The 24,731-nt window shown below is 36.3% G+C and overlaps 1 protein-coding gene across 4 annotated transcripts in view; it reads right to left on the reverse strand.

Moving 5' to 3' along the window:
* Positions 1-2,315: 2,315 nt before the first annotated feature.
* Positions 2,316-24,731, reverse strand: part of mask (multiple ankyrin repeats single KH domain) — a 71,447-nt gene continuing 49,031 nt past the window's right edge. For all 4 annotated transcript variants that reach the window (XM_085945358.1, XM_085945357.1, XM_085945356.1 and 1 more), the window contains 20 exons: positions 24,368-24,500; positions 23,849-24,166; positions 20,397-20,989; positions 19,872-20,084; positions 18,998-19,123; positions 18,719-18,868; positions 17,844-17,985; positions 17,520-17,691; positions 17,143-17,387; positions 16,599-16,820; positions 15,281-15,610; positions 14,517-14,648; positions 13,926-14,079; positions 10,799-10,969; positions 9,615-9,697; positions 6,815-6,973; positions 6,030-6,197; positions 4,582-4,971; positions 3,791-3,931; positions 2,316-2,477 (listed from right to left, as the gene is read on the reverse strand). In XM_085945358.1, coding sequence (XP_085801484.1) covers positions 2,454-2,477; positions 3,791-3,931; positions 4,582-4,971; positions 6,030-6,197; positions 6,815-6,973; positions 9,615-9,697; positions 10,799-10,969; positions 13,926-14,079; positions 14,517-14,648; positions 15,281-15,610; positions 16,599-16,820; positions 17,143-17,387; positions 17,520-17,691; positions 17,844-17,985; positions 18,719-18,868; positions 18,998-19,123; positions 19,872-20,084; positions 20,397-20,989; positions 23,849-24,166; positions 24,368-24,500 — 4,066 coding nt within the window. In that variant the 3' untranslated portion in view covers positions 2,316-2,453. The remainder of the gene's footprint in view (positions 2,478-3,790; positions 3,932-4,581; positions 4,972-6,029; positions 6,198-6,814; positions 6,974-9,614; positions 9,698-10,798; positions 10,970-13,925; positions 14,080-14,516; positions 14,649-15,280; positions 15,611-16,598; positions 16,821-17,142; positions 17,388-17,519; positions 17,692-17,843; positions 17,986-18,718; positions 18,869-18,997; positions 19,124-19,871; positions 20,085-20,396; positions 20,990-23,848; positions 24,167-24,367; positions 24,501-24,731) is intronic.

Below are 24,731 nucleotides of genomic sequence, written 5' to 3' on the forward strand. Positions count from 1 at the left end.
ATTGAGTGAGAATGAATGAGGGTGAATGAGAATTAATGAAAATGAATGGGAGTTAATGAGATGAATGAGAGTGACTGAGAGTGAATGGGTTAATGAATAAAAATCATGTTACGGTGCATAAAGTTTTATATTATATAATAGTCTTCATGTACAAGCAGAGAGTAATATTACATTCGAAATTCTGTCATCTACATTTTCATCAAAATTATTCCATTAATAATCATATGCAGATATTTATACTAATAATAATATAATGAATAGAACTTAGGGAGGCGAAAAATACTCTTCATAATTGATTTCATCATCGATATATTAACTCGTCTTGATAGACTCAACTTAATTGCCCTAAAAGTTGAGCATCAATAATAATTAATGCAATGCAACCGTGATGATAAAAGTTAGCCACACACCATCCTACCGATATTATAAATAAGGGAAACCTCATAATATAAGCGTCCGAGGGGCGGTCGGAACGCGGCGTTCACCGCAGCTAGATGTCGCCGCGCCGGTCACACCCCGCGGAAGTAAAAACCACTAGAGACCCTCCACAGGGCACCCCCGCGCGCCCATACTGAAACGGGGGCCGAGAGATTACCGACAAACAACTCATAACATATAGAAAATTACCAGCTTGACAGCGATACGTGTTTTAATAATAATATTCATTTAATTTTTCTCTTGAAATAGAATAACATCGTGCAAGGAATGGCAGCACAATATTACCGATTTATGGTTTATTACTTTCAACAAAAAAAAATATTATTCTCAACAAGCCTATTGGTGGCGTCATTTCATTTTTTTTTTCTTCACAACATAATATTACAAAAGAGAAAAAAGAGATTAAAAACAGAACGGACATTCCGCGTAATATATAAATATATTCAAATCATTATTCATAATATATTCAAAATTTATAATATTCATTACATTAATAAAACCTGGCTTCTAAAAAAAGACAAGTCAGATAAAACAATATGCTGATTTAGGGCCGCAATTTTTCACACAAATTCGCCACCATCAAAGAATTGCCTCCATTTCCGTAATATGTATATATATAATATATATACTTCATGTTCATGTTCATATAATATGTATTGCTAACAATAAAATTAACACCGGCTGCAGTATATAATTCAACAGGCGGGGTGGGGTCCCTCCCCACGAGCCTAAAAAAGATACATAACCTAATTTTTAAACAAAGGCTCCTCTAAATAGTGTCCTAAGCAAGCGGAACGATTCTCTAGCATTCGGAAAAGATTTCTGCTCTTTTAAAACACATATTCTTAACAATATATATATTTATATACTGGGATAGTGACCTTGAATGAGGAAAAAATTCAAACTTCAAGAGGTAAATATCATGTGTCGGGGAAAAGTGCGTTCGAACGCGCGGGTCTGGAAAGACACGCATGCGGAAAGAACGCGACGACAACGTTTAAAATCTCTCACAGTGCACAATACAACCTGCAATGCGATCAATTTTGACAAAATATACAATTTCTTTATTTTTGTTCAAAAAAATCATTACAATATAATCCAAAAAAAAATGATGAAAAATATCCCTTGCCAATACAATTAACTACGCCACTGTTCTAAAACACAGCTTGTATAAATAAAGGTATATAATTTTTTATTCATTCTCTATTTAATTGAGTCAATATATATATATATATTTTAATATATGTTTACTATTTTCTACACCACCCGCCGTGCTAAATAATTGTTTCCTTTAACTCTCTTTTTTTTATTAAACATACAATAACATGTTATTATTTTTTTCCACTAGGCTCTCCTCTCCTCTCTTGTCCCCCCTGGCGATATTAAAAAATCAAAAATATATAATATATATTATATAATATTCGCAATGCGTATTCTCAAAATCGTTTACTAGTAAATTATTGTTCTGCCGCGCGCGCTCTAATCTACGCGGCGGGTTATCGAATGCCGTTCAAAATAGTTACATATCGACAATATTAAAAGAATCCTAAACGGATAACGTTGACTTAATAAGTATTATTTTTAATTTCTCCACTATGCGGTTAACGTATTAACGAGTCAAGTTCGGACGAGCAAACATTGGCAGTGAAAGAGTATGAGAATCGCTTCTCGAAACAAACCGAGCTAGCTGTCTCACTCCCACGTATGGTACAAGCAAATATAATAATTTTACAGTCGAGTACGCACTTGCAAAGCGACTCATTTCAACTCTGCGTCAATAATGCGTACGTGTATGAAGTCTGCTATAAGCGATCCGTGTGTATTTAATGAAACAAACAGACGTACGGTAACAAAGCGGCATAATGAAATGCGGAATCGGCGACCTTAACTGTAACAACTTTGAAGTCCTGTTAATAGTAATCTAATTAGTGTGGTAATGAAATCAGCGATGCTTCTATGTAGTGGTGAGGCGTCAGGGAACGGCTAGCGCCCACACTGGTGTCACGCTCATTCTGTTAATGTGTCCATTTGGACCATCCCTGGAAAAATAACAAACCATCAATAATTCAAACACCTATATTAAGAATTTTGCTGCAATTAGAATTTTGAACCCTAAAAAAACATGTTCAAATGAACATTTATTTTACTTAAAGGTGAGTGATTATTTATATCAATTAAATTGCATTGATTGTTTGTAATTTAAATCATATTTTTCGATCAACCTTCTTAATTATAATACTAAATTAACTACTCAAAATGCAGACACGTAAATCTTTTTAATAAGACAAATAATTTGACACAAGCAATTGCTTGTATTAAAAGTTGTGTGACATCGATCTCTCTCATCGACATCGATCATTCTCTGTCTGTTTTCAATATCCGCAATATAATATTATTGTTTCCCCTTTGTTTAGGTTTTTTTGTCAGTCACTGTATAATTATTATTAGTTAAAAATGTAAAATCGGGGTTTCACTGCATGTAGTATTTCTAAATTTCATCTTATCTCTAAAAATTAATACTACAGTAGGCGCTCGGTAATCCAGCACCCATATTTTTTCACCTATGCCGGATTATTGGATTTTTATAGGAAATAATTCTATCACAGATTTGCACCGTAAAAATCTTTATTACTTAGGTAACTTTCGTAAAATTTTCATCTTTTTAGTTATATTCAGGGTTTCGTGTTTACGTTGTGACGTGTGAAGTGTGTACGTTGTGAAGTGTTGTGTGCTTTCACGCACGAGAGAAACAAACAAACACGTGTTTATCTGTCAAGGTCGGGCACCAGACTGCCGAGCAAACGGCTCTTCACTCTGTAATCCGGCAGTTTAATGTGAAACCTGTCGGATTATAGAGCAGGAGGGCTGAGTTGCAAAATGCCGGACTATCGGACAAGCCGTATTACCGAGCGCCTACTGTATTTGACTTTGTGTTATTCTGATTGTCAAAAGTTACTATCTTTCTTTCGGATTTACAGACTAATAATAACCACAATACGACAAGAAATAAAAATTTATGCATAAAGGTGAATGCAATATGTGATTTTTGGACAAATGTACAAATTAGTCTCTTGCACAAATAAAATGTTGCAGTTGGTTACTTTCTCTTATGACATGACATGATTTGATCGTTAAGCATCGACACTCCAATTCACTAATTGATTTGACCGTGTTAACATCACTAATTTCAAACAATCGGACAAGGATCCGGCACAGCCAACAGTTTGTCTCATATTCATGATTCACTTGGGGACTGACACAATCATAAACATGCACTACCGGTGTGACCATCCAAAAATATTATGAGATGTAGTTAGAGATAAAATTTTAATCAAAAAATCAATGTGCCAACCTGCTGTTGCTTATCGGGGGTGAGGTGATGCTGGGGAGGCGGCGGGGGTTGGTCCCAGTGGGGGGGCGGTTGAGGGATGTACTGCATGGACAACATGGACAAACTTCCTGCTCCTACGCCAAACGCCTCCATACCGCTCTGCTGTAAAGAATACAACTCTCACATCAAGCCTTTACATTTTTAAAACAGCCATATTACACTGCCAGTCTTGATGATTCTATTTTATCAATCCGGAGCAGGTTCCATTGCATCCGCTGCCAGATGTAGCCTACTCATTTTCGTCTCCAGTCTGCTTCTTCTTATGTCTCTCAATTTCAAACACTTCCCACGTCTATGTATGTCATATAATAACTGAATTTGGTTTTGAAGTCATGAACATTATCTTGCCTTTCCATGCTTCATTTACTTGTTCTGATACTTGTGGGCCTTTAGGAATTAATACACCCTTTGATCAAGCACACGCAGTGCCTCAAGATATGTGACCTTCAACACTATCATCACGTGACTTGAGTTCATATTCTAGAACCATCAGAAAATTCAATAATAAAGATTTACAACCTACAAAAACATTGTAAATTGTAGCTCCTTTTCCAAACCACTAAAATGTTTAAATTTGCAGAAAACAAAAAATGTTCTATCATCCGTGCGGTTGGTGTTGACACATTTAAATACCAAGTAAAACAGTATTCCACAAATTTTGCCCGCTGCGCGAGCTTATGGACCTGAATGACTGATGAAATATAGAAACTTATAAGATATCTGGCATGAAGAAAATAAAGCAGGCAAAGTACCTGATATCTGTCAGTGGTGATGTCATCGTAGTGGTGGTGGGGGTGCTGAATGGATGCCTGCAGGTGCAACGGTGCCTGCGTGGGTACATAGTGAGCCTGGTGCTGTCGCACGTTCCACTCCTCGTGCCCACTTCCTGCACCCCCGCCGCCGCTACCTCCTGCCGCCATCTGCTTCCACGCGCGCTCTGTGCCGATCGGTCGTGGTTTCCTTCCTCCGGAAGGGTCTTCCGCATTGCCATTTGATTGCTGCTGAACCTGCTGCACCTGCTGGACCTGCTCCACTTCTGAGGGGAAGCCACCGCCGCCTCCGAACGAAGTCCATCGGCTCACTCCCATGGATGACATCGAGCCCACGTTGCTTCCCATCCCGCCGGACATGTTTCTTGTCTGCTGTTAAATTTATATTAAAGTTATATTATCCAATATACACACTCAAATATTGGAAATACACATGAAAAATTAGGTCCATTTTCGCATTATTTTCTTGTATTACAAATTCAAGGATATCTGTCGAAAAATATTGATTTGAATATGTTTTTCTACCTGACATAAGACATTTTTTAATAAATAATAAAATCCTAATAAGGCACGACATCTTTTATCACATATGTTTAAAAAATCATTTAATTCAAAGCTTTACCTTTAACTTTTGATTCGCAAGTAATTTTGCTTTTCACATACATAAATACGTTTGTACTAACAATGGGTTCAACGTGATGTAAAAGAGGAAAAAAAACTTTTACCATAATCAGCATTTCAGCACTTCGAATGGTTAAGGTGATACATCAGTGAAACGGCAAATAATTTTCAACTATAGGTGCGATGAAATTTTGGACTCGCTCGCATTCAGTGAGAGAACGTCGAGCTGGAAACACGTCACTTTGCTTTGTGATGGCGACGGGCCAATTAATTCTTAAATCGTGTAAAGATGACTAAAAACGTTACCCATTTACTTTAAAAAGAAAACATGTCAATGAATATATTATTATTGTTACTAATAGAACAATAAACAGAACATAAAATGGACGTATGTTGGATTTATATGACAAATTATATTTCGTTTGACAGGCGTCATTTGCACCCGCGACCGGCAATCCGCGCATCGCCTAGCTACGATCTTTTTAGACCGTGCCTCAACTGATGTACAACCTTAAATTCGCAGTAGATATTATAATATGATGAGAAAATTACTTTTAAGTATTTCAATTTAATTTTGTGTTTGTGGTAATAATCCTACTGAAAAATGCTAAGTGACCCATAATTATTATTATATTTTTACAGCTGCCTCATTTGCTGGCGATTGTAATGTGCAAACGTTTAGGCACACTGTGGTTGGATAAGAATATCTAGACCAGAAAATCAAGTATCCGGCGAATACATTTGCTAATCTGCCACAGTAAATCGAGTCAACTGTAGGTATGTTAGGATACTAAAAGTGCAATACAAACCTGGTGGTACAGAGGTGGAGGCTGATGATGCTTAGGTGGGGGCGTAGAAGACGGGGGAGGTCTCTGCTGATAAGCCCCGGCCAGCAGAAGGGCGTTGAGTGAACCCGAAGCGCTTCCTTGACCCTGACCTTGGCCCTGGTTTGAGTACCCGCTCGGGAACATCGACGTCTGCAAACCACAATATTAATAAAATTATTATATAATATACGGTAATTTTTGTTAGTTCATATTAGGTATGTTGATTACAAATCAAAAGAATAAATATTTAATACATACATACAGACATAGATTAATCAATTTTGATTATTATAACTTGCAGAGATCTACGCGCTGCAGGTGTGGCACACCGCTGGACCGAGGGAAGTGGCGCCACCTTGTGCCTGCCACATTTTCCGATGCATAATAGAGAAATTAACTATGTAATGGATTAAATTAACAGATATTCAATTGCCTATGATTCGAGAGAAGTACAACAATCATGAGTATAATGCAATAGGTATCCCATCAGAGTGAGACAACCATATTGTACACAGACCACAGTTTTGACATTGAATTATTTTCTCTTTTTCATGGTGAATGTGTATTTCTTTTTAGACATTCAACTAGCAGCTCAAGACACGAAAATATCTTCAGGGTCCAATAAAAATCGTAGAAAGAAATTTGTATCGAATTGAACTTGAATCTACATCCATAGCAGTCCAGACACATGTTCTCTCTTGAATTTCGCCTTACGAGAGAAAAACTATTAAAAGTGAAAAACGAAAACAAACAGTAGATATACTGACCTGATTGGAGTGTTGTTGCATGAGGTTGTTCTGCGGCTGACTGAAGTCGGGGGCACGAGGGTTGAGTCTGGAAGGAGGACACGGAGGACCGCCTCCCGTGGAGTAGCCCACCGACCCGCCCACATTCTCATACCCGCCCATCCCCATTGACACCTGCTGCTGTGGGTAGATCAATGAACACGTCAATCATGTTATCTAGATTTTATTAACTAATTTCGATTTGATTATAAACTATGACATCGTACTAAGAATAACGCTGTGCACCTATTACGCCTGGCCGTTATGTTATGACTGTCTCCCCGACTTCCTGTGAATAGAGTTGGGTATTTCCCGAGAAAATCTCAATCTCGAGATTCGGGACTTCCCGAAATGATGAAATTTTGAATTCTCGAGATTCGGGATTTCCAGAAAATAATTCTCGGGAATTCTCGAGATATCGGGGAATTTAAAAGAAACCTGTAAAAATCCTAAAATCAGTGTAAAAACAGACAAATTCCAAAAAAATATGATTTTTTTTATTCATGTTAGAAGACAAACAAAATACAGTATAACCTCGATAATTCGAAATCCAAGGGACCCTGAAAATTTGATTTCGAATTAGCGAAAATCGCTATAAATCGAATTTTCCGAAAAAAAAAAATTTCGTAAATTTGTATGGAGACAATGCAGTATTGAAAAATAGTGTTACGTGGTATTTACCAGTGAAAAAAGTAATTCAATGGTGAACTAGTTCGAAATATGTGTTTTTTACACTTTGTAATTAAGCACTAATTACTGAGTAATCAGACATCCAGTTAGATAGGTACCTACCAAGAATACAAATTCTTAAATAAGAATGTTGTTTCTTTCGAAAATCTAATCTAGATTCATACAAGGGAAGTAGAAGACGTAGAAGGGAAATAATTAAGAACATCACTTATTAAAATGGAATTTCAAAAAACACAGACTGTCAATCGCTGCGTTTGCAAAAATTGCGCTCATTTTGAGTCGACGTTGGCTTTTTTTTTTCGAACATGTCCGATCCTAATAGGATCATAATATGGGCTTCCACAGAGTAGAGATTTGTATTAACAAATTTTGTTTTTACGAGAAATGGATGTCAGCCACTCCATACCCTGACTCACACAAATTGAATAACAATATATGTACTTGCCAGACCCAGGATTCGAACCTGGGACCCATGGCGTTATAGTCAAACGCTTAAGCCGTGCGGCCACCGTGGATATAAAACGTTGGCTTAATTGTGTTAAATGCCCCGATAAGTCTTCGACAATTTTGTGTTTTCTGTACACTTTTTTCATATAGAAAATCGTTTTTTCAATTAATATTTGATAATAAAGAAATCCCGAATCCCAAGAAAAGATTCTCAAGATCCGGGATTTCCCGAAATGTTAAAAATTTCCATTCTCAAGAATTCTTGTCGGGAAATTCCCGAAACCCAACGATACCTGTGAATAAGGTATGTACAAGGTATAATGGAGTAAAAACGCAACAGCCAGATGTAGTAGTAATCAATTGATGTTAAAACATTAGTAATACCATCTACAGATGAAATATCTATACCTTAATCAAAGACTTAGACATGTCATGAACTGATCAAATACACATGTATATTGTAGTATTCATCCTCCGTTATCCGAAAACTTTGCTTATAGGCGATATCATGTACAAAGAAAATTAGACTTGAAAGCATTTGTCACTGACAGTGTTCACATCACTAATGTATTAATCGTTAATATTATATGGTACATTCATAATAAAATTTCTGATTGTGACTTTATAAACATACCACAAGTCAGGTCTGAAAACAGTTCAGGCAGGAAACAAAAAAACTACGGGAGGGGCACTGAGAGAGACCGTGTAATACAAAGGTTGCAATGTAAACATTGTTGATGAAAGCGACCATAATAATAAACACATTAACTCTACATAATTCTTGCACATGGGAAGAAATGAAATCTGCACAGATAATTTAGCTACGTGCCACTCTATGAATGTCGCCATTCTTTGAAGACTGCAAATATTCTAATAAATCAAAAGAAAAAAAGAATATTCATATCTAGATCACATGTAAATAAAACCCATAGGTTATAAACTGATGTAGAGATTTACTTTATAGCTTAAAAATATAACTTTGGAATGTAAATACAGTCAAACTCAGTTATTACGATCTCGGACATAGCGACATCTCAGATGTAATGAGGAAACATTCATTGACATTTTAGTTTATGATTTTCTCCATAGATTTATTCACGGTTATAACAAGCAACTTATCGGATAAACCGAGCTAAAATATCGTCAATTTTTTTCTTAAAACTGTTAATGTGTCGATCGTTTAAAAACATTTCGACCCTAAGCAATAAAATCCAACCGGACAGGATGCTGCCGGGATCGCATTATGTTTATGACACTAGTTAAGTGTCTAAGTACCTACCTAATTGGTGTTTTCGCCGGAAAAAGTATCCACGCATATGGTTGAAATAAGTAAAAAATCCAAGGTTTCTGAAGTCAGTAGGTACCTACCAGCGTTCATTACAATAAACAACTTCTTTTGTAGTTTATGAAAGCCATGCTTGTTTCGGAATTTTTACAATGGTTTTAAAATTTTTTATTTTCGACTTTTTGTGTTATGTGACTGCTCATTTAAAAATACCTATTCTCTGATATAACGAGTAACGCTTATAACGAGCAAATTCAGTCAGTCACATCTTCCTCGTAATAACCAAGTTCGACTGTATGATAAAATTTGGACAAAGTCTTCTCATTAGTTCATATAACTTACTATGGAAAATCAACTTACCATCAGGTTGTTTCGTGACGTGTCTGAGTAAATGGGGCCGTTGCGAGACATTGAACCCATTTCCATTGAATTGATACCATTTCCTAAACAGACAACAATAATATTAGATATACCCTAAAAAAAATAAACAATATTTTTATTCCAGACCATATTGAGAATACAAAAAAAAATTGTGTAGCCTTGGGTGGCGGTGGCGCAGTATTTGAGTTATAAATGTATTAATTCATTTTTTGTACAGCAATAAACTCTTATCTACAGCTGTCATCTTTCAGGGACCATTTTCAAATTTTGTTTTGTGATTTTTTGTGGTTGTTCACCTAAATAATAATCAATAACCAATTTAAGTTTCGTAAAAATTGTGTTATAATCGCGAGTGGAGGATCATGGTTCTACGTGTTTGTCCTTGACGAAACAAAAGTAACAATGAGGCAGCTAGGAATACTCTTCATTGCTGGGTTTGTCTTCTCAAGGATGAACACTTAGAACCTTGTAGTATTAGACTCGTGTAATGCTACAAATGAATCTGCAATATGAATATGACTTGCAGCTAATTCAATAACAAAGTATTTTTTTATTCAATGATTGATAAACCACATTGGCCTGTCAGGCATAAAAAAAAATTCTAATAGGTATTGAGAGGTTTCCAAATTATGGATGTTTAATCATCAACCTTAGTAACCAAAAAGTCATCAAATGGCTTCTCAATATGGAATTAAGTCATTCACAAATTCAGCAAAACTTGTGCGGCAAGATACATATTTAGAGTGTGATGCAGAACCTACTTGGAAGCGTAAGTCCCTAAGATAGGCATCCATCTTTAGGAGGCCAATATCAACGACTTAGATCGCGTCGCCTACAGTATCCATACATATGTCCTATAGCAGGTAGTAAATATACATAAAAAGGGGCAATGGCCCAAAACGAAACCATTGAAAATACGGTCAAGACACGTCTAACTAAGTCGAGCTAAATTAGCAACTCTGGATAACGTTTAATGCCAAGCGCGACTTAATCCAGATGGTTCTGCATCGCAGCTCTTAGGTAAAACCTAAATCAACAATCACAAAATATGTGAAGCACGTATGTCATTCGTATCGAAAAGCCGCCATGTTATAGTCATACTTTTTACTTACAATACATTCATTCTAAAAAAACATGGATTGGGCAAAAGAGTAATAGAATACCTGAAGCAGAACCCGGCATTCCAATGGGTCCCATCCCGACGGGAGTCTGCCCTCCTAAAGACACCATTCCCGGAGCGTTGTTTCCGAGAGATCCTAGGGACCCCACAGCCTGGGGAGTAAGTCCAGGCCTCGTGATCGCTAGACCGGGTTGAGTCTTTAAACCTGCCATCACTGAAAAGAAAATTTGTAAATTTAATACATATAAAATAATATACATTCGCAAAATTTTGTAGCTATGTACTGCTCGAGGTACAGGTAACAGGTACAGGTAATATTTATTGTTTATAAGCTGACCCGTGTATACCTCCCTCCTCCTCTATCTTTCCTCGACATTTTGGGCTAAGTTGTAAAGGCCATTCTCATGGAGATAATGTAGTTAACTAGACAACTTACTGGTTTGGTTGCTTACAAAAGGGGCACACCAGTTAAACCCAAAATTTGCAAGTTTTAAAATACACAAACTAATATATCGTCTCTGTTCTGGCAGAACACACTAACTGGAGAATACTAGTTTTGAGTAATTTGACTTTGAAGTTGTTAAAATGTTTGAAATGGTCTATCATGTGAGTTTATTAAGTAATCGTAAAAAGGGTGACTAAAATAAAGGCTGTTTATTTATTAACACTTTACGGTCCGGTCACGCCACATTGGCGTCCTTTGCAAGCCGAACGTTACGATCCGGTGACGCCTACGTGGCGTCCTCACATAGGCATATCTTTACTGTGAAAAATAATTATGAAATTTAATATTTGGTTGCAAGATCTATCGACAGATGGTTTAATGACATGTGCAAGAAGTAAAAGCATGATGGAAAAAAAATATTTCGGGGTTTTTACAGAGATGGCGGACGTAATACCATTCAGTATTTTTTTTGTACCTATACCATTTTTTTTATTAGTTACAAGCCCATTTCTAGACGGCTGAATCACGAGACGTAAACAAAAACGGTAATAAACACTCAATGTTATATTCCAGTGTCGTCACTTCAACTTCGAAATTTAATTGTCGACCCTTTTCAGTGGCAGTCACCCATTTATGAACCTGCATTCTTTTTTTTTTAAATGAACGCGATTTTTCGCTATGAAATTGCATCCTATTTGATAATTTGTCATTAATGGTTTATTACCCATGAAACATCCACCCACCATGCTTCATCATCCATGATAGAAATCTTAACTTGAAAATGAGAATAGTTATAAATGTGAACTTGTATCGCGTTGTCATTTTCGTTCGCTTTTTTCGGGAGATTATTGCTTGTGTAACTGCATAAATAATAGCTATTATTATTTATATTGCACTAATTTCATTGAAAAAATAATTAATCTAAGTATATTTCAGCTAGGATATATATTTTTTATTAGTTTTATCTCCAAAAAAACTTTTTAAAATGGAGGACCATTCGTTTTTAAACAGAGGAAAACTATGCGGATTGTATGTCAGATATTCCCAGTGACTGAAGATATCGGAGATTTTAGTGTAATTTTCAATCACAATCAAATATTTCCGGGGATTTCCGCAACTAATAAACGTTTAAGAAGAAAGTGTAAAGTGTGTTCCTCACATAAACTTCGAAAAGAAACTATTTACATGTCCAAAGAGTGTAAAGTACCTCTACATCTACATATTGGTAATTGGTTTTCTTCGTATAATTTAAAAAAGAGTGTATTAGTTGTTAGTTCATTTTACATTCATAGTTTTATAAACTATTTCAAATAATTTCAGCTTTAGTGTGATAATAATTATTTCGTGCCTAGCCAGTTATCTAAAGGTATTATCCATAAGATTGAGTGTTGATTCAAATATTTTTGTGGAATGTAGATGTTTGTTTTACAATTCTATTGCTCATAGATTTTGTTATATGAATTTTTTACGCACGCCTCTGCACTGTTATTGGATTGTCTCGATTCCTACAATAATACCAAATTGTAATAAACGGTGGGAATGTATATGCGTGCATTTTATTTATTTGAATTTACTCGAAAATATGCACGCCACTGCACTGCCTCAGCCATAAAACCAATAAATCAGATTAGTGTTGTTCGGGAATGAATGTGCATTTATTTTTAAACACTTCACAGTTTGTGTGAAGTCTTTGTTATTTTATTATATTTGATAATCAGAGATATGAGTAGTAGCGCTAAAAATGAATTGATACGTATTCTATAGCGGTGTAAAACATTTTGTATTTGAATATTTTATTACATTTTTAAATTAAAAAATAATATATTGTGATTGCTTTATATCAATGGGCTGTTTCCTTTACATTATATTTAACAAATTGAACTAATCTAATAACATATAATAAACAATTTACGAAAATTTACAAATTATATACTTTACCTTTATGGAACGCGGGCCAGAGGTTGACAAGTGTTAAATAAATGACACAATTTGATGCATTGATATATTTTAAGTATTTTCTGAAAATTTTATTGAAATATATCAATAGGTTCAAAAGTTATATCATTTTTAACTTCGCGATCGAAATTTGTTGATTTTCATTAAAAAATACCGGATATTGGCGTAGGTTCTTCGCGAAAATTCGCGGACCGTATAGTGTTAAGAAGGTTTCCAGACGGTAAAGTTTGAAATAAGGAACATTTTGGTATAACTAACTCAATATGTAATTTTTTCGAATTAGTGTATCAGCCAGAACAGTGACGATATTATTATGATTCTTAAAAGTATTTTTTTATATGTATATTTGTTTATTTATCCAATTTTCAGAGGTTATTTTATAACCCATTGCAAAACATCAAAAGTTTGCATCGAAATATCAAAGTATAAGAAATATAAGAAATAAAGGCGGTAATTGTCCGGTTTTTTATGCCTACTATATTGTAATAATATTTGACTATTGATAAGCCATTTTGTATTTCGGTTTACTTTGAAATTCAATTGCCAAAACATAAATTTTCCGGGAATTATGTCATAACGTTAATTCTGCGGCATACATTTTCACACATTGAATACCAATTTTAAAAACAAAATTACCAAACTATGACCAAAGATAGAGTAAGATAATTATGTATATTTTTGCACTAAATGCAAGAATATTAAATTATAATGTAGAACCTTGAAATTCAAATAAATTACCAATGCAATAATTAATGATAGATATTGTTACCTGGCGGCATATCAGAGAAGGGCTGGTATGGATGCTGAGAGATGGTGTTGGGCGGACCCGGCGGACTGGTACTGTGGGAGCTCGTCCTCGAGGAGTGGGATACGGGAGAGCATCCCGCAGCGCCGCGATAGCCGGGAGCCTTGGAGGCATCCACCTGCGCGCAACACAAAATAAATCAATTACATGCTACTATCCCATCGAACAATTTTAAAATGTTCATTTACTATAATAACATTAATGCCAAAACTGCAATATTGGCATAATGACATGCGAATATAAAAAAATCAATACAGCATTATGAGAAGATGAAAGAATTATGAAGAATAAATTTATTAGAAATAACACCAACACTTCAAAATGTTGAGTTATAATTTTATTATGTAGAACGTATTTCTTATTCCACAATAATATTATAATACACCAGTTTCATCCTATCATATTTTCAAATGGTCACCGTCATAGTCAGGTCAATCAGATATTGAAAAATAATATTAGCTGATATTTCTTATACTACAGTTTTATCATTTAGTGTGGAAGAAAACAGATTGATGAGTTAGCATAAAAATATGAAACAGATTATGTATAATTTACCTGCATGGGCGGGTTGGGGTTGGTGTTTTGCGTGTTTTCATTGGAGTTATCGGAAGACATGCCCCACATCGATCTGTTGAAGTTCTTGAATAGAGAATACTCTGATGCCGTGCCCACTCCACCGATATTCACCTGAAATTTATGAAAACAATATAGTCGGTGACCTGATATCTTCAAGATCAATATCGAATCCCTTGCATGACAATACATAAAGAGTGTGCTTGAATAAGACAAGAGGGTCAACTGTGTTTTAATATTTTATTGTCAAAAGTGAAACTTTCTTCATTGAACAAGTTGTTATTCGTAAAAAAACAGTATGTAATAATAAAAAAGACGTTCAATAGGAAATTTTACAATTACATAGTTTGGTTAAATACAAAACAGCAAAGAACAGATAACTTAGATGCATGAATATAATTTGAGGGGGTTTACAGCATACAGCATAGCTGAAGATCAATTTACCGGAGTACATATATGGAAAAACCTTTTTCCATTGACTCTATGATATGATGTGGGATCCTAAGCCTAACTGTAGAAATGTTTTTTAGCCGTAAGATATACCATACTGACAGACGCGGGCCCGGACAATACACACACTCTTGCACTGGATCAAAGACACAGTGTTGCCAGTCGTCTACAAACCAGATCAGTAGGTGCTTGCATTGACCTCAGCCATACTTCATGCCTTTCAAAAGAATTCCCCTGCTTAACATATGTCATATGACATATTATTACTTGTATAAGAGGTTCTACTATTGACTCACGTGATTATGCGGTGCATTGGCAGAGGAGGTGTTGACATGCAGCGCATTGGTAAGGGAGTGGTGCTGCTGCATCATCTGTTGATGCTGGGCTTGCGCCTGCGCCTGCGAATGCGGAGGCAGAGGCAAGGGAAGAGGTGGCTGCGAAGGCGGCGGCTGAATCGGCGATGCCTGCGCCACTTGGCTCGTGGCCACCGATGTCGACGACGATGACGTCTGAGCCTGAGATTGCTGGGCGGACGCAGCCGGGCTGAATTGCTGTTGCCCGGTCGGCTGTTCCGATGTATTTGTTACTACATTGGGGGCTTGTTGGGGAGGTGCACTCGAGGTCGGCTGCAACAATTAAATAACGTATTCACGATTAATAATGCCATTTGATGAAGAAAGATTTTGCATGTATTACCTATTCAGTAAAGAAACAACTTGCAAAATTTCTCGAATGTGTCGTCAAATAACCCTCTCTGGGATTAAACATTAATTCAATTCAGGAATGTCTGGGTTGATTCCTAATTGCTAAAATCAATTAGACTATACAAAATAAAAATCACATTTACTTTAAAAATCAAGGTTTTCAAATTGAAATGAGAATTTGTGTAAAAATTTCAAATGACAATCTTAAAATAAGGTTTTTTGAATTGTTTTCTGCGGCCTGTAAAAAATTAGAAAATGGATAAATGGGTCCTTCTTCCATATAGGTTGTGCACCACTGGTCTAAAGTAATCAAAAATACCAACATATTCTGTCTATAACTACTTCCAAAACCTGCCAAAACGATATGAATAAAAATGTTTTAAAATGTAATAACTTATATAACAATACAAACAAATTTAATACTGACCGATATTGATTAGCTGATAAATATGGGCCTATCATTTTAGTTATTTGAAAACACAATACGATGGAAAAAGTAAACTAACATTTAAATTGACGCATGAAAAAAGAAACATCGTTTAGGCACCACAAATATTGAATTGTTGACATATTATGATCTTATATATTATATTTCTTGACCCATTGATACAAAAAGAAAATCTCATGCGCGGGTAAAATTCTGCTAAAGTTTATGGGGCATTTATAGTGGGTAAACCCAAATCCGACAAGACCTCCGTTGAACAATCCCAATTCACGTCTTATAATGAAGAATTTTTCATTAGATGTTGGTTCACAATTATTTGCAATCTCTTACCATTGTCACACTATTACATATTACAATTAAATTTGTTCCAGTACCCAAGAGACTTTATATTATCGACCATTGTAAAAAGTAGTCGATAATGAAAAGTGTATTCAAACAGTCGATCACTGTGTCATAGAAACATACTTGGACATGCGGTTGTTGCTGAGGAGGCAACTGCTGATGGGCGTGCTGACTCTTCCTCTCTCTCTCTTCCATAGCAGCAGGGGGTGGCGGCGGGTGGGGGGTGTGCGGGACGGAAGGGATGACAGGCGCCATGACGGCATTCGCTCCCCCCGTGGCACTCCCACTGCTTCCGCTTCCTGTCGGAGGACTGTTAGAGCCACCGGCACCGCTTCTGCTCACCCACTGCTAATCGAATTGGTTTATCGTTAAATATCAGCATCAACTATGAAGAAACCAATGTCAAAAGGACAGGAAAAAGATTCTCCAAGATAACTTATACTTATAGTTTGATTCTAATATTTGGGCAGAAAAAAAAAACTCAAGAATATTAATGATACCTACTGAAGAAGCTTCTCAACTGGTTGTTTTATTCTTTAATTATTAACATTGATTTTTCACTGTTTCACTAAATGATCATAATCGTTTTGTTGGCACCTTCATAATACAAAAAGATCCAAAGTCGTAGAAATGATGAACTAAACTCAAATAGAAAGCATATATTGACCTGCTGAGTTCGTTGTGGTCTGGCGAGAGGCGCTGTGGGTGGAGCAACTTCCGGCATCGAGCTGTTCCCGGTGAGGAGCTTAGCGGCGAAGGTGCTTCCGGCAGCGGGCGCGCTGCCCCCTCTTCCTGCCGTCATAATGGCTGACGTGTAGGACATGGTGCTCTTGGCGTGGTGCGCTGCAGGGGTGGCAGACAACTGACCGCCGCTCACCCCACCGGATGAGTTTCCGGCTGCACGTTTTTCGGCTGCAAAGAAACATTCATTGTCATTATACGTAATTCTTGGTAAAATTTTGTCTACGGTACAGTCGCAAGCAAGTTTTGTAAAATTGCTAAGGCAATCATTTATGATTGTATCAAAGGCAAAATAATGCAAACCTTGGGCAGCGAGTCTGGGCGCGGTTTGTACGCTCCGCAGCGGCGTGGCGAGAGCAGGTGTAGCGGAGGGCGTGGCAGTCAGCGGCTTGCTCATGCTACTGAGACCAGGACTGAAGGACACCGCCACCGGCTTCTGGCCATGATGGAGGACCGTCTTTGATTTCACACCCAGCTGAAAGATGATTGATTCCAATTGAATCAGGTTAGACAGAAAAGAGTGCATTTAATTCTGTAAACAGACAACTTAGGTCACGACAATGGTCTGATTCCAAGAAGTTCACTAAAATACGATTTTGTGCCACTATTAATAAATTCAATACTTACAATGTGCGTTTTATCCCATGGGAACGTTGCAGTGATGGCCACAGGTTTGGCTCTCGGCAACATTTGCATAATATCCACGTCGGGATCTCTAATCATGGTCGCTATTAGTAGATGAGCTTGTTTTGTTGCTTCTGGTGATCCTCTGATTCAAAAAATACATTCATCAATAATAATAAAAAACAAGATTTTTTCTAATAAGTATGTTTCTGAGAATTTCCAACTTATGTATGATTAATAATAAAAATCATAGAACTAGTACCATAATATTATTTCCATCTTTTTTGGTCCATGTGCCCAAGAAGAATCCCATTCTTATTTTTGTAGTCCCATATATGTATATGCATGTCTACTATCCCGAACTATTGAGCATGATCTAGTTTCGTGCTTCCACTAGGGCTAGGCAGTCAAAAAATTGTCTCTTTTCACATTGATTCACATGAAGCTGACTTCTCTATTCAATCTTCATTACCAAGGATATTCTGTTTCGAATAGTTCTTCTATTGTCACAATGAGTTTCTTTTTGAACATAGAATTGTTCTAAGATACTTTGTTTCTTGTTGATTGTCATCAGTCAATCACACCACTATGTTTATGATCAATGGAATACAGTGATATCCGTTCAATTTATGCATTCTAAGGTGCCCTCAGGCCAACTCCGGATAATACAGGGAAAGAGATTTACAAATATAAAGTGAGTATTTTATAAGTATCATAATCATAACTATCCACTGCAAACCTATCAGCAGGTATAAACTATCTAGTCTACCTTATTATTAAAAGTGTGCAATATTACTTCCGGCCCGGACAGGTGCTACAGTTTCCTAAAATCAATGTATGGTAGAAGAAGAAAAGAGATATAACTGTGGAATTCTTACTTGATGGTGATGGTGCGTTCTCCCTGTCCTTTGCTTTGCTTCTCAACTTCGATGTGAGCTCCTGTCGCAGCTCTAATTGCGTTTATGTTACTCCCGGCTCGGCCTATTACTCGGGATATGGCGTGAAGAGGAACTGATACCTTCTTGCATCTGCATTAATAAAACAATTGAATCAAAAAACAATACGTTTGTATTAACTTATGTTGTATCATATTTATGGGGCAATGACATTCTTGATTTGCTTTGAGTGCTATTTATGTTGAATGTTTTATAACATACCCAGGGTCAACAGAAGAGGCCTGCACGTTGGACTTGCTACGGATGACTTCCTTCCATCCTTCATCTCTCTTCCCTCCCTGTTTGGGACTTTGCACTTTGGTTGAATTTATTATCTCACCGTCATATCTGGAAACACACACAAAACGATGTTCCATTGAAACTAAACCCAAGATATAATAAAAAAAATTGCATTTCACAAGAAATAACAAATTCAATACCCTTAAAAGGCATGGTCTAAGATCTATCCAAGCGGTCCAAGTAACCCTCGTTTAACGGCAATTAATATATGTATATCGTATAATTACAGTTATTTCAATTTTATTATTACACCATTATAAAGACTACAATTCAACTTAAAAAAACTTATCTGACAATTTTTTTTATAAACACTACAAGCCACGAGGGCCAAATTACAGTAGTGAAACACATCACAGAAACACACAGGCCAGTCAGTGCCTTGCGCATTGGGCAAGTTTATTACACTGTTGTAAAATAAAACCAGCTAAACACCATCACCAAACGTCAATTAGCAGCCCTACTCAAAAACAAAAGGTTTAAAGATCAAATGCAGGAGATACCTACAGGAAAGATATTATTTGAAATATGATAATTTTAGAACACCGACAGATGGACAGATGGACAGATGGTTGAAAAACAGTCTTAGTACATAATCCAAGTTGAATGTTTAAAAAGAAATCGAGAATAATATTCCCACATATAGATTTATATTGAACAGATAGTCGTAAATCAAGATGGTATCGAGAGAATTTGTTAGTTCATGAACATAATTTCATCCAACCACTTCAAAAATTCAATTGATGAAATCATACCACAGGCGACCAATATAGAAAGTTTAGAAAATAGAAATACTCACAGGTAAGCCACATTGTGAGGCTGCTTCTTTCCTTTGGCATTAGGTGACGTGAAGAGGATTTCATTACCGGTGGCTTCGAAATCTTCCCGGTCAGCCGGATGCCGGCTCGACTCGAACACGATTCCTTTCCTGGGGACATTGTTGCCGCCCTTCACGTGGACATTCGTATTGGACGCCATGTTATTGGTGGGTTTTAAGTCTTCATCGACTCTCCTGTAAATAGTAGACAAACAGTAATGATTAATTAAAATAAAATAAACGCTTCTAAAAATATTAAAAGTTAACTCATCATAATTCTAAATATTTAACTAAAACAAAATATTTCCAATATGGATCCAGAAATATTTTGACACGTCATGCTCGGTGAAAAATATCACCTCCTAGAACTTATCATACACGGCAAAGTTCCAGAGAAGGGTGGTCTGGACAGGAGGTTCTCATTCGGACCAGCGGTCTCAAACAACGAACGTTCGCTATAATGAATGCCAACTTTCATAAAGGAAAACAGTTAAAAGATATACTCACTTGTCTCTCTTGTCATTTTTGTTTTCGGTGAGTGCCAGACTATTTGCATCAGCAGGTTTACCCTGCTGCTTCTCCTTCCCCGTCTTTCCCCCGGCAGCTGCGCAGTGATCGCTAACCACTCCGAACATTACGGGAGCCACATTTTCCTTCTCCTGCTTCAGACTGACCTTCGACTCGCTGCCGCCCATGTTGCTTGTAGACTTATTGTCAGCCTTGGCCGCCAGTTTAAACTCGTTAGATTTACTAGGAGTCTGCTTCGCGGGGGTGTCCACTTGTTTTTCCGGTTGTTTCTTGGAATCTAGGAGCGATACGGAAACCGGCGGGGAGTTGGTAATAGGTGATGAAGATTTCTTCTTCTTTTTGTTCTTGGTTTTGTCTTGGTTTTTAACATCGCTGGATGAACAAGATCCCTGCGAGTTGGCATCGATTCCTGAGTCGCCTTCCTCTTTGTCGGGCGGTGCGAGAGCAGGGGATGGCGCTTTCTCTCTCACTCTGGCGTCAGGTTCTTCTCTGTCGCTGTCTTCCTCTTCGGCTTCATTTTTCTCATTGTATTCGTTTGTCTCATTTTCTTCATGGAATTTACGTTTTTCCTCCTGCAGAATAAAATTTAGTATTAACTTATTATCCATCCAACATTCAAATTCATTCACATCCATTTGATACAAACATAATATAATGTGTATAAAAGAATTTGAATTAAGATAGCTCAATGCAAAACATTAAAAATTCTTTTGTTCAGACAGCATTCAAACACTTCTCGAATGTGAATGAATTTTTTATGAGAGATTTTCATAACGTTCCTCTGAAGGTTGTCTTCAAGATCTTTGATATGAAAAATCATTCTAGTACTGAAAGTGAAACTTTATATAACATGCATTTCATCTTGAGCTATTGGATTTTAGTGGAATGAAAATTTCTAATTTATGAAATATCCATTATTAATCAGTGGTCGGAAAACTGACGATCGTGAAATTTTTTATGGTTTGTTGTGTACGATATACACATTTTTTTTACTGTATTGAAAATATTATTCGACCAAAAACTATACAAATATAGGAGAGTTAACATGCCATAGAATTTATCTTGTGGATATATGCTTTAAAAATTAGTTCAAACCTTTAGGTAGATATATCAGGCAACAGATCATAATAATTACAAGATAAAAAGAACTTTTTATATACAACATTTTTAAATTCTGTTGAACCATATAAACTTGACTTGACTAGCTTAAACGATCAAAAAAATTTGTACTTGACATGTCATATTGATTTCCATAGTAATGCACGTATATATTAATAATTTAGTTGCTAGGACCCCAATGGTGTCGAAATAATTTTTCATACAAAACAGAATTAACTGAAAATGAATTCAATTCTACTTAAAGATGGCTAAAAGTATTTAAAAAATGCATTGGCATCGTGTTCTGATATATTCTAAAAGTTTCAAATGTCTAGCTAGTCGGGAAGTTAGTTAAAAATCGATTGCAAGATTTGTACCGGACAAATAAGACTGGACAAATAAGAATACGAGATAAGAAAAACGTAAAAATGTCAAGTAAAACACAAGAAAGTTTATTTTTGAAAAGAACACTCGATTATCCAGTCGTTTGAATCGCGCGCCATTGAATACACGGGCGTACTCGATGCGTCGCCAGGGCTATCAAAAATAAACATTGTTTCGCGGTTTTATCACACACCTGGTAAATTTTGGTATATTTTAATATTTTATCGACACAGCTCTCCTATGTCTTCGGTCATTGTTCCATATTTTAGATTTACATTTATTTTTATGTGCCATGAAGTGCTATGTTTACAGGTCGATTTTGCCTGGCAATCTTTCGACGGACCCTTTCCAAAAATTATATAGTATAATTATACAATATATTTTAACCCGGCCGCCGCGGACATTTCAATATTTAAGAAGCTTTGTCTGCGGTACGCTTTTTCTAAATGCTATTCTTCACTGTATTATGATAAATACGGCAATTAAAAATAGCTGGTATAACTGTTATCATACCTAGATACATAAGTGCCATACTAAAAAATAGAATCGATTGTTGAGTTTAGCTGTGTTTACTTTAATAAAATCACCCATAGTCCCTTGCATCGAAAAAACATGTAGCCATATTTGATGACGTAGACACGCGTCTCTTTGATTGTGCGCCCATGAAAATTAATAAATCACTCACAAGTATTATTTTACTCATGTTAGAAACACTTAAAAATGCCATTAAAAATATTGAAAATAATAGCTTTTATTGTGTCGCATATTATTACATGTTTTATGGGTCGCGTAAAGTTGATTCCACACTGGTTGAAATATTATAATAATTTCTTTTGTTCTTTTTTGAGTGAAATTTGGATTTTTACTAGATTAAGCTTTTCAGTTTTATTGAGCATTGTGTTATGTTAGTGATTGTCATTTTATGTTTTATAAAAAAAAAAAACAATATTTATTTTGTAAAATCTGCGTATTTTTTAGTGCTATAAAATCATTTTTTGCGTGAGGTTTTAAAATTTTATAAACATTAAATTGCATGCAAAGATAATAATATGTAATATAGTTGAAAAAGTCAATATTCCATGATTTATATTTTATATTATATTGTATACCCGTGTGTTTTTTTTTTATGAAACATTTATACGTTTTATATTATATTCCTTCATAGTAATTCGTAATTTATTGGTAAAACTCACAATCGTCCTAACTAAAATATAATAATATATTAATTTTTTTATTCCGTGTGGACGCATCTTTACTACATATTTATGACTTTCAATAATGAGCTCGATTTATGACTTTCAAACAATTGGGGTGACACATGACCATGAGTAATAAATGACATAATCCAGAGCACAAGTTCAAGTACATATTTAGAAATATTTTGACAACACATTTCTGTTTACGGTTCGGTTTTTTGGTTGTCTTTTATTCCCGCAAACATGGTGTTGTAAAGATCGCAGTGAATATTTAATTTTACACGGTAAATGATTAGGCGCACACTTATCTCGAATGAAAATATTTTGTATACCTAGTGCGCAGGCGCTGTAAAATACCGTGTAGATTTGAACTGATGCAATCGTACCGGCGAATCTCAATAGATCGAGAGGGTTCGAAAGATTGATGTTTATGCAATTAAAACAACATATTTTTGACAAAGTTATATAGGTGGAAGTAGGCAGATGGATCGGGCTATTTTTTAATAAAATTCTCAATGCCGCATGAAAAATATTTCTTGCGTTATCCACAGGTCAAGGTTTGCGTATCTGACCGCTATACGGTCGCCTACTTGTTACGTACTAGCTGTATCCTACTGGAATACGGTCGCCGTCTAGGGGTTAATTAATACAATGACTTTCTACCAAGAATTGACACTTGTAATAACTCAATTTCAGTAAAAACTGGATATACAATAACAGTGCATTAAATCAAATGTTGCAATATGTCCTCACCTTCTTTTCGAGCTTCTTCTTCTTCTTGCGTTCCCTGCGTCGGGCGGCGGCTAGGCGTTTGGTCTCCTCCCGGGACCTCTCCTGGTCGAGCTCCTCCAGGAGAATGGTGGCGTTCTTGTTGGCCTTGGCGGCCTGCGTCTCCTTGGCGGCTCTGATGGCTCTCACGCAGTCGTGGCACTTGTCCAGCAGTTCTTTGTCTGACAGGGTGCAGATGTAGCGCGTCATCTCCTGGTCGGACGGGAACTGCATCACCACCCCCACCATCCACTTCACTGTCTTCACGTGGCCTTTTCGGAATGCCGCCATTAAACAGGACACCTACACATTAAAAATAATATCAAATGTGTTGTTTCAAGGGGCAATAGCCATAATTGCTAAAAGCTACATGTAGTCAAACAAATTAAAATTTACCAACCAGAGACGAAAGTTATATTTTATAATAAAAAGTGCATTCAGATCAACATCATGGATGTTTCTGGTAAAATAGATTTGATGCAATTATTATACGAGGTAACGAACCTTTCTGTTGTCTTGGGAATCAATGTCCGCTCCTGAATTGTAGAGCATTTCTACTACACCAAGGTGTCCACCGTTTGCCGCTAGCCAAAGAGGGGAGTTTCCTTTCTTGTTCTTCACTTCCACCGCAGCACCCCTGGAGACAAAACACATTTTTAAACATTGTCGAAAACCCTTTAATCCAACACTCCCTTCCGTTAGGAAAGATTGAAATTGTAAGTCTTTCTTCAACCATATAGAGGAAAAAGACCTTATTGTATTGCAGCACGTAATTTAGATTTTTGGTTCACTCAAACAATCAACTCTGTATAAATATACAAATTTAATATTGTCGGGATAAACCTTTATAGTTGGGCTTTTCATGAGT

The sequence above is a fragment of the Rhyacophila brunnea genome, unplaced genomic scaffold (genome assembly GCF_057557595.1).
Source record: "Rhyacophila brunnea isolate RB1 unplaced genomic scaffold, BYU_Rbru_1.0 scaffold_18, whole genome shotgun sequence".
Classification (NCBI taxonomy): Eukaryota; Metazoa; Arthropoda; class Insecta; order Trichoptera; family Rhyacophilidae; genus Rhyacophila; species Rhyacophila brunnea.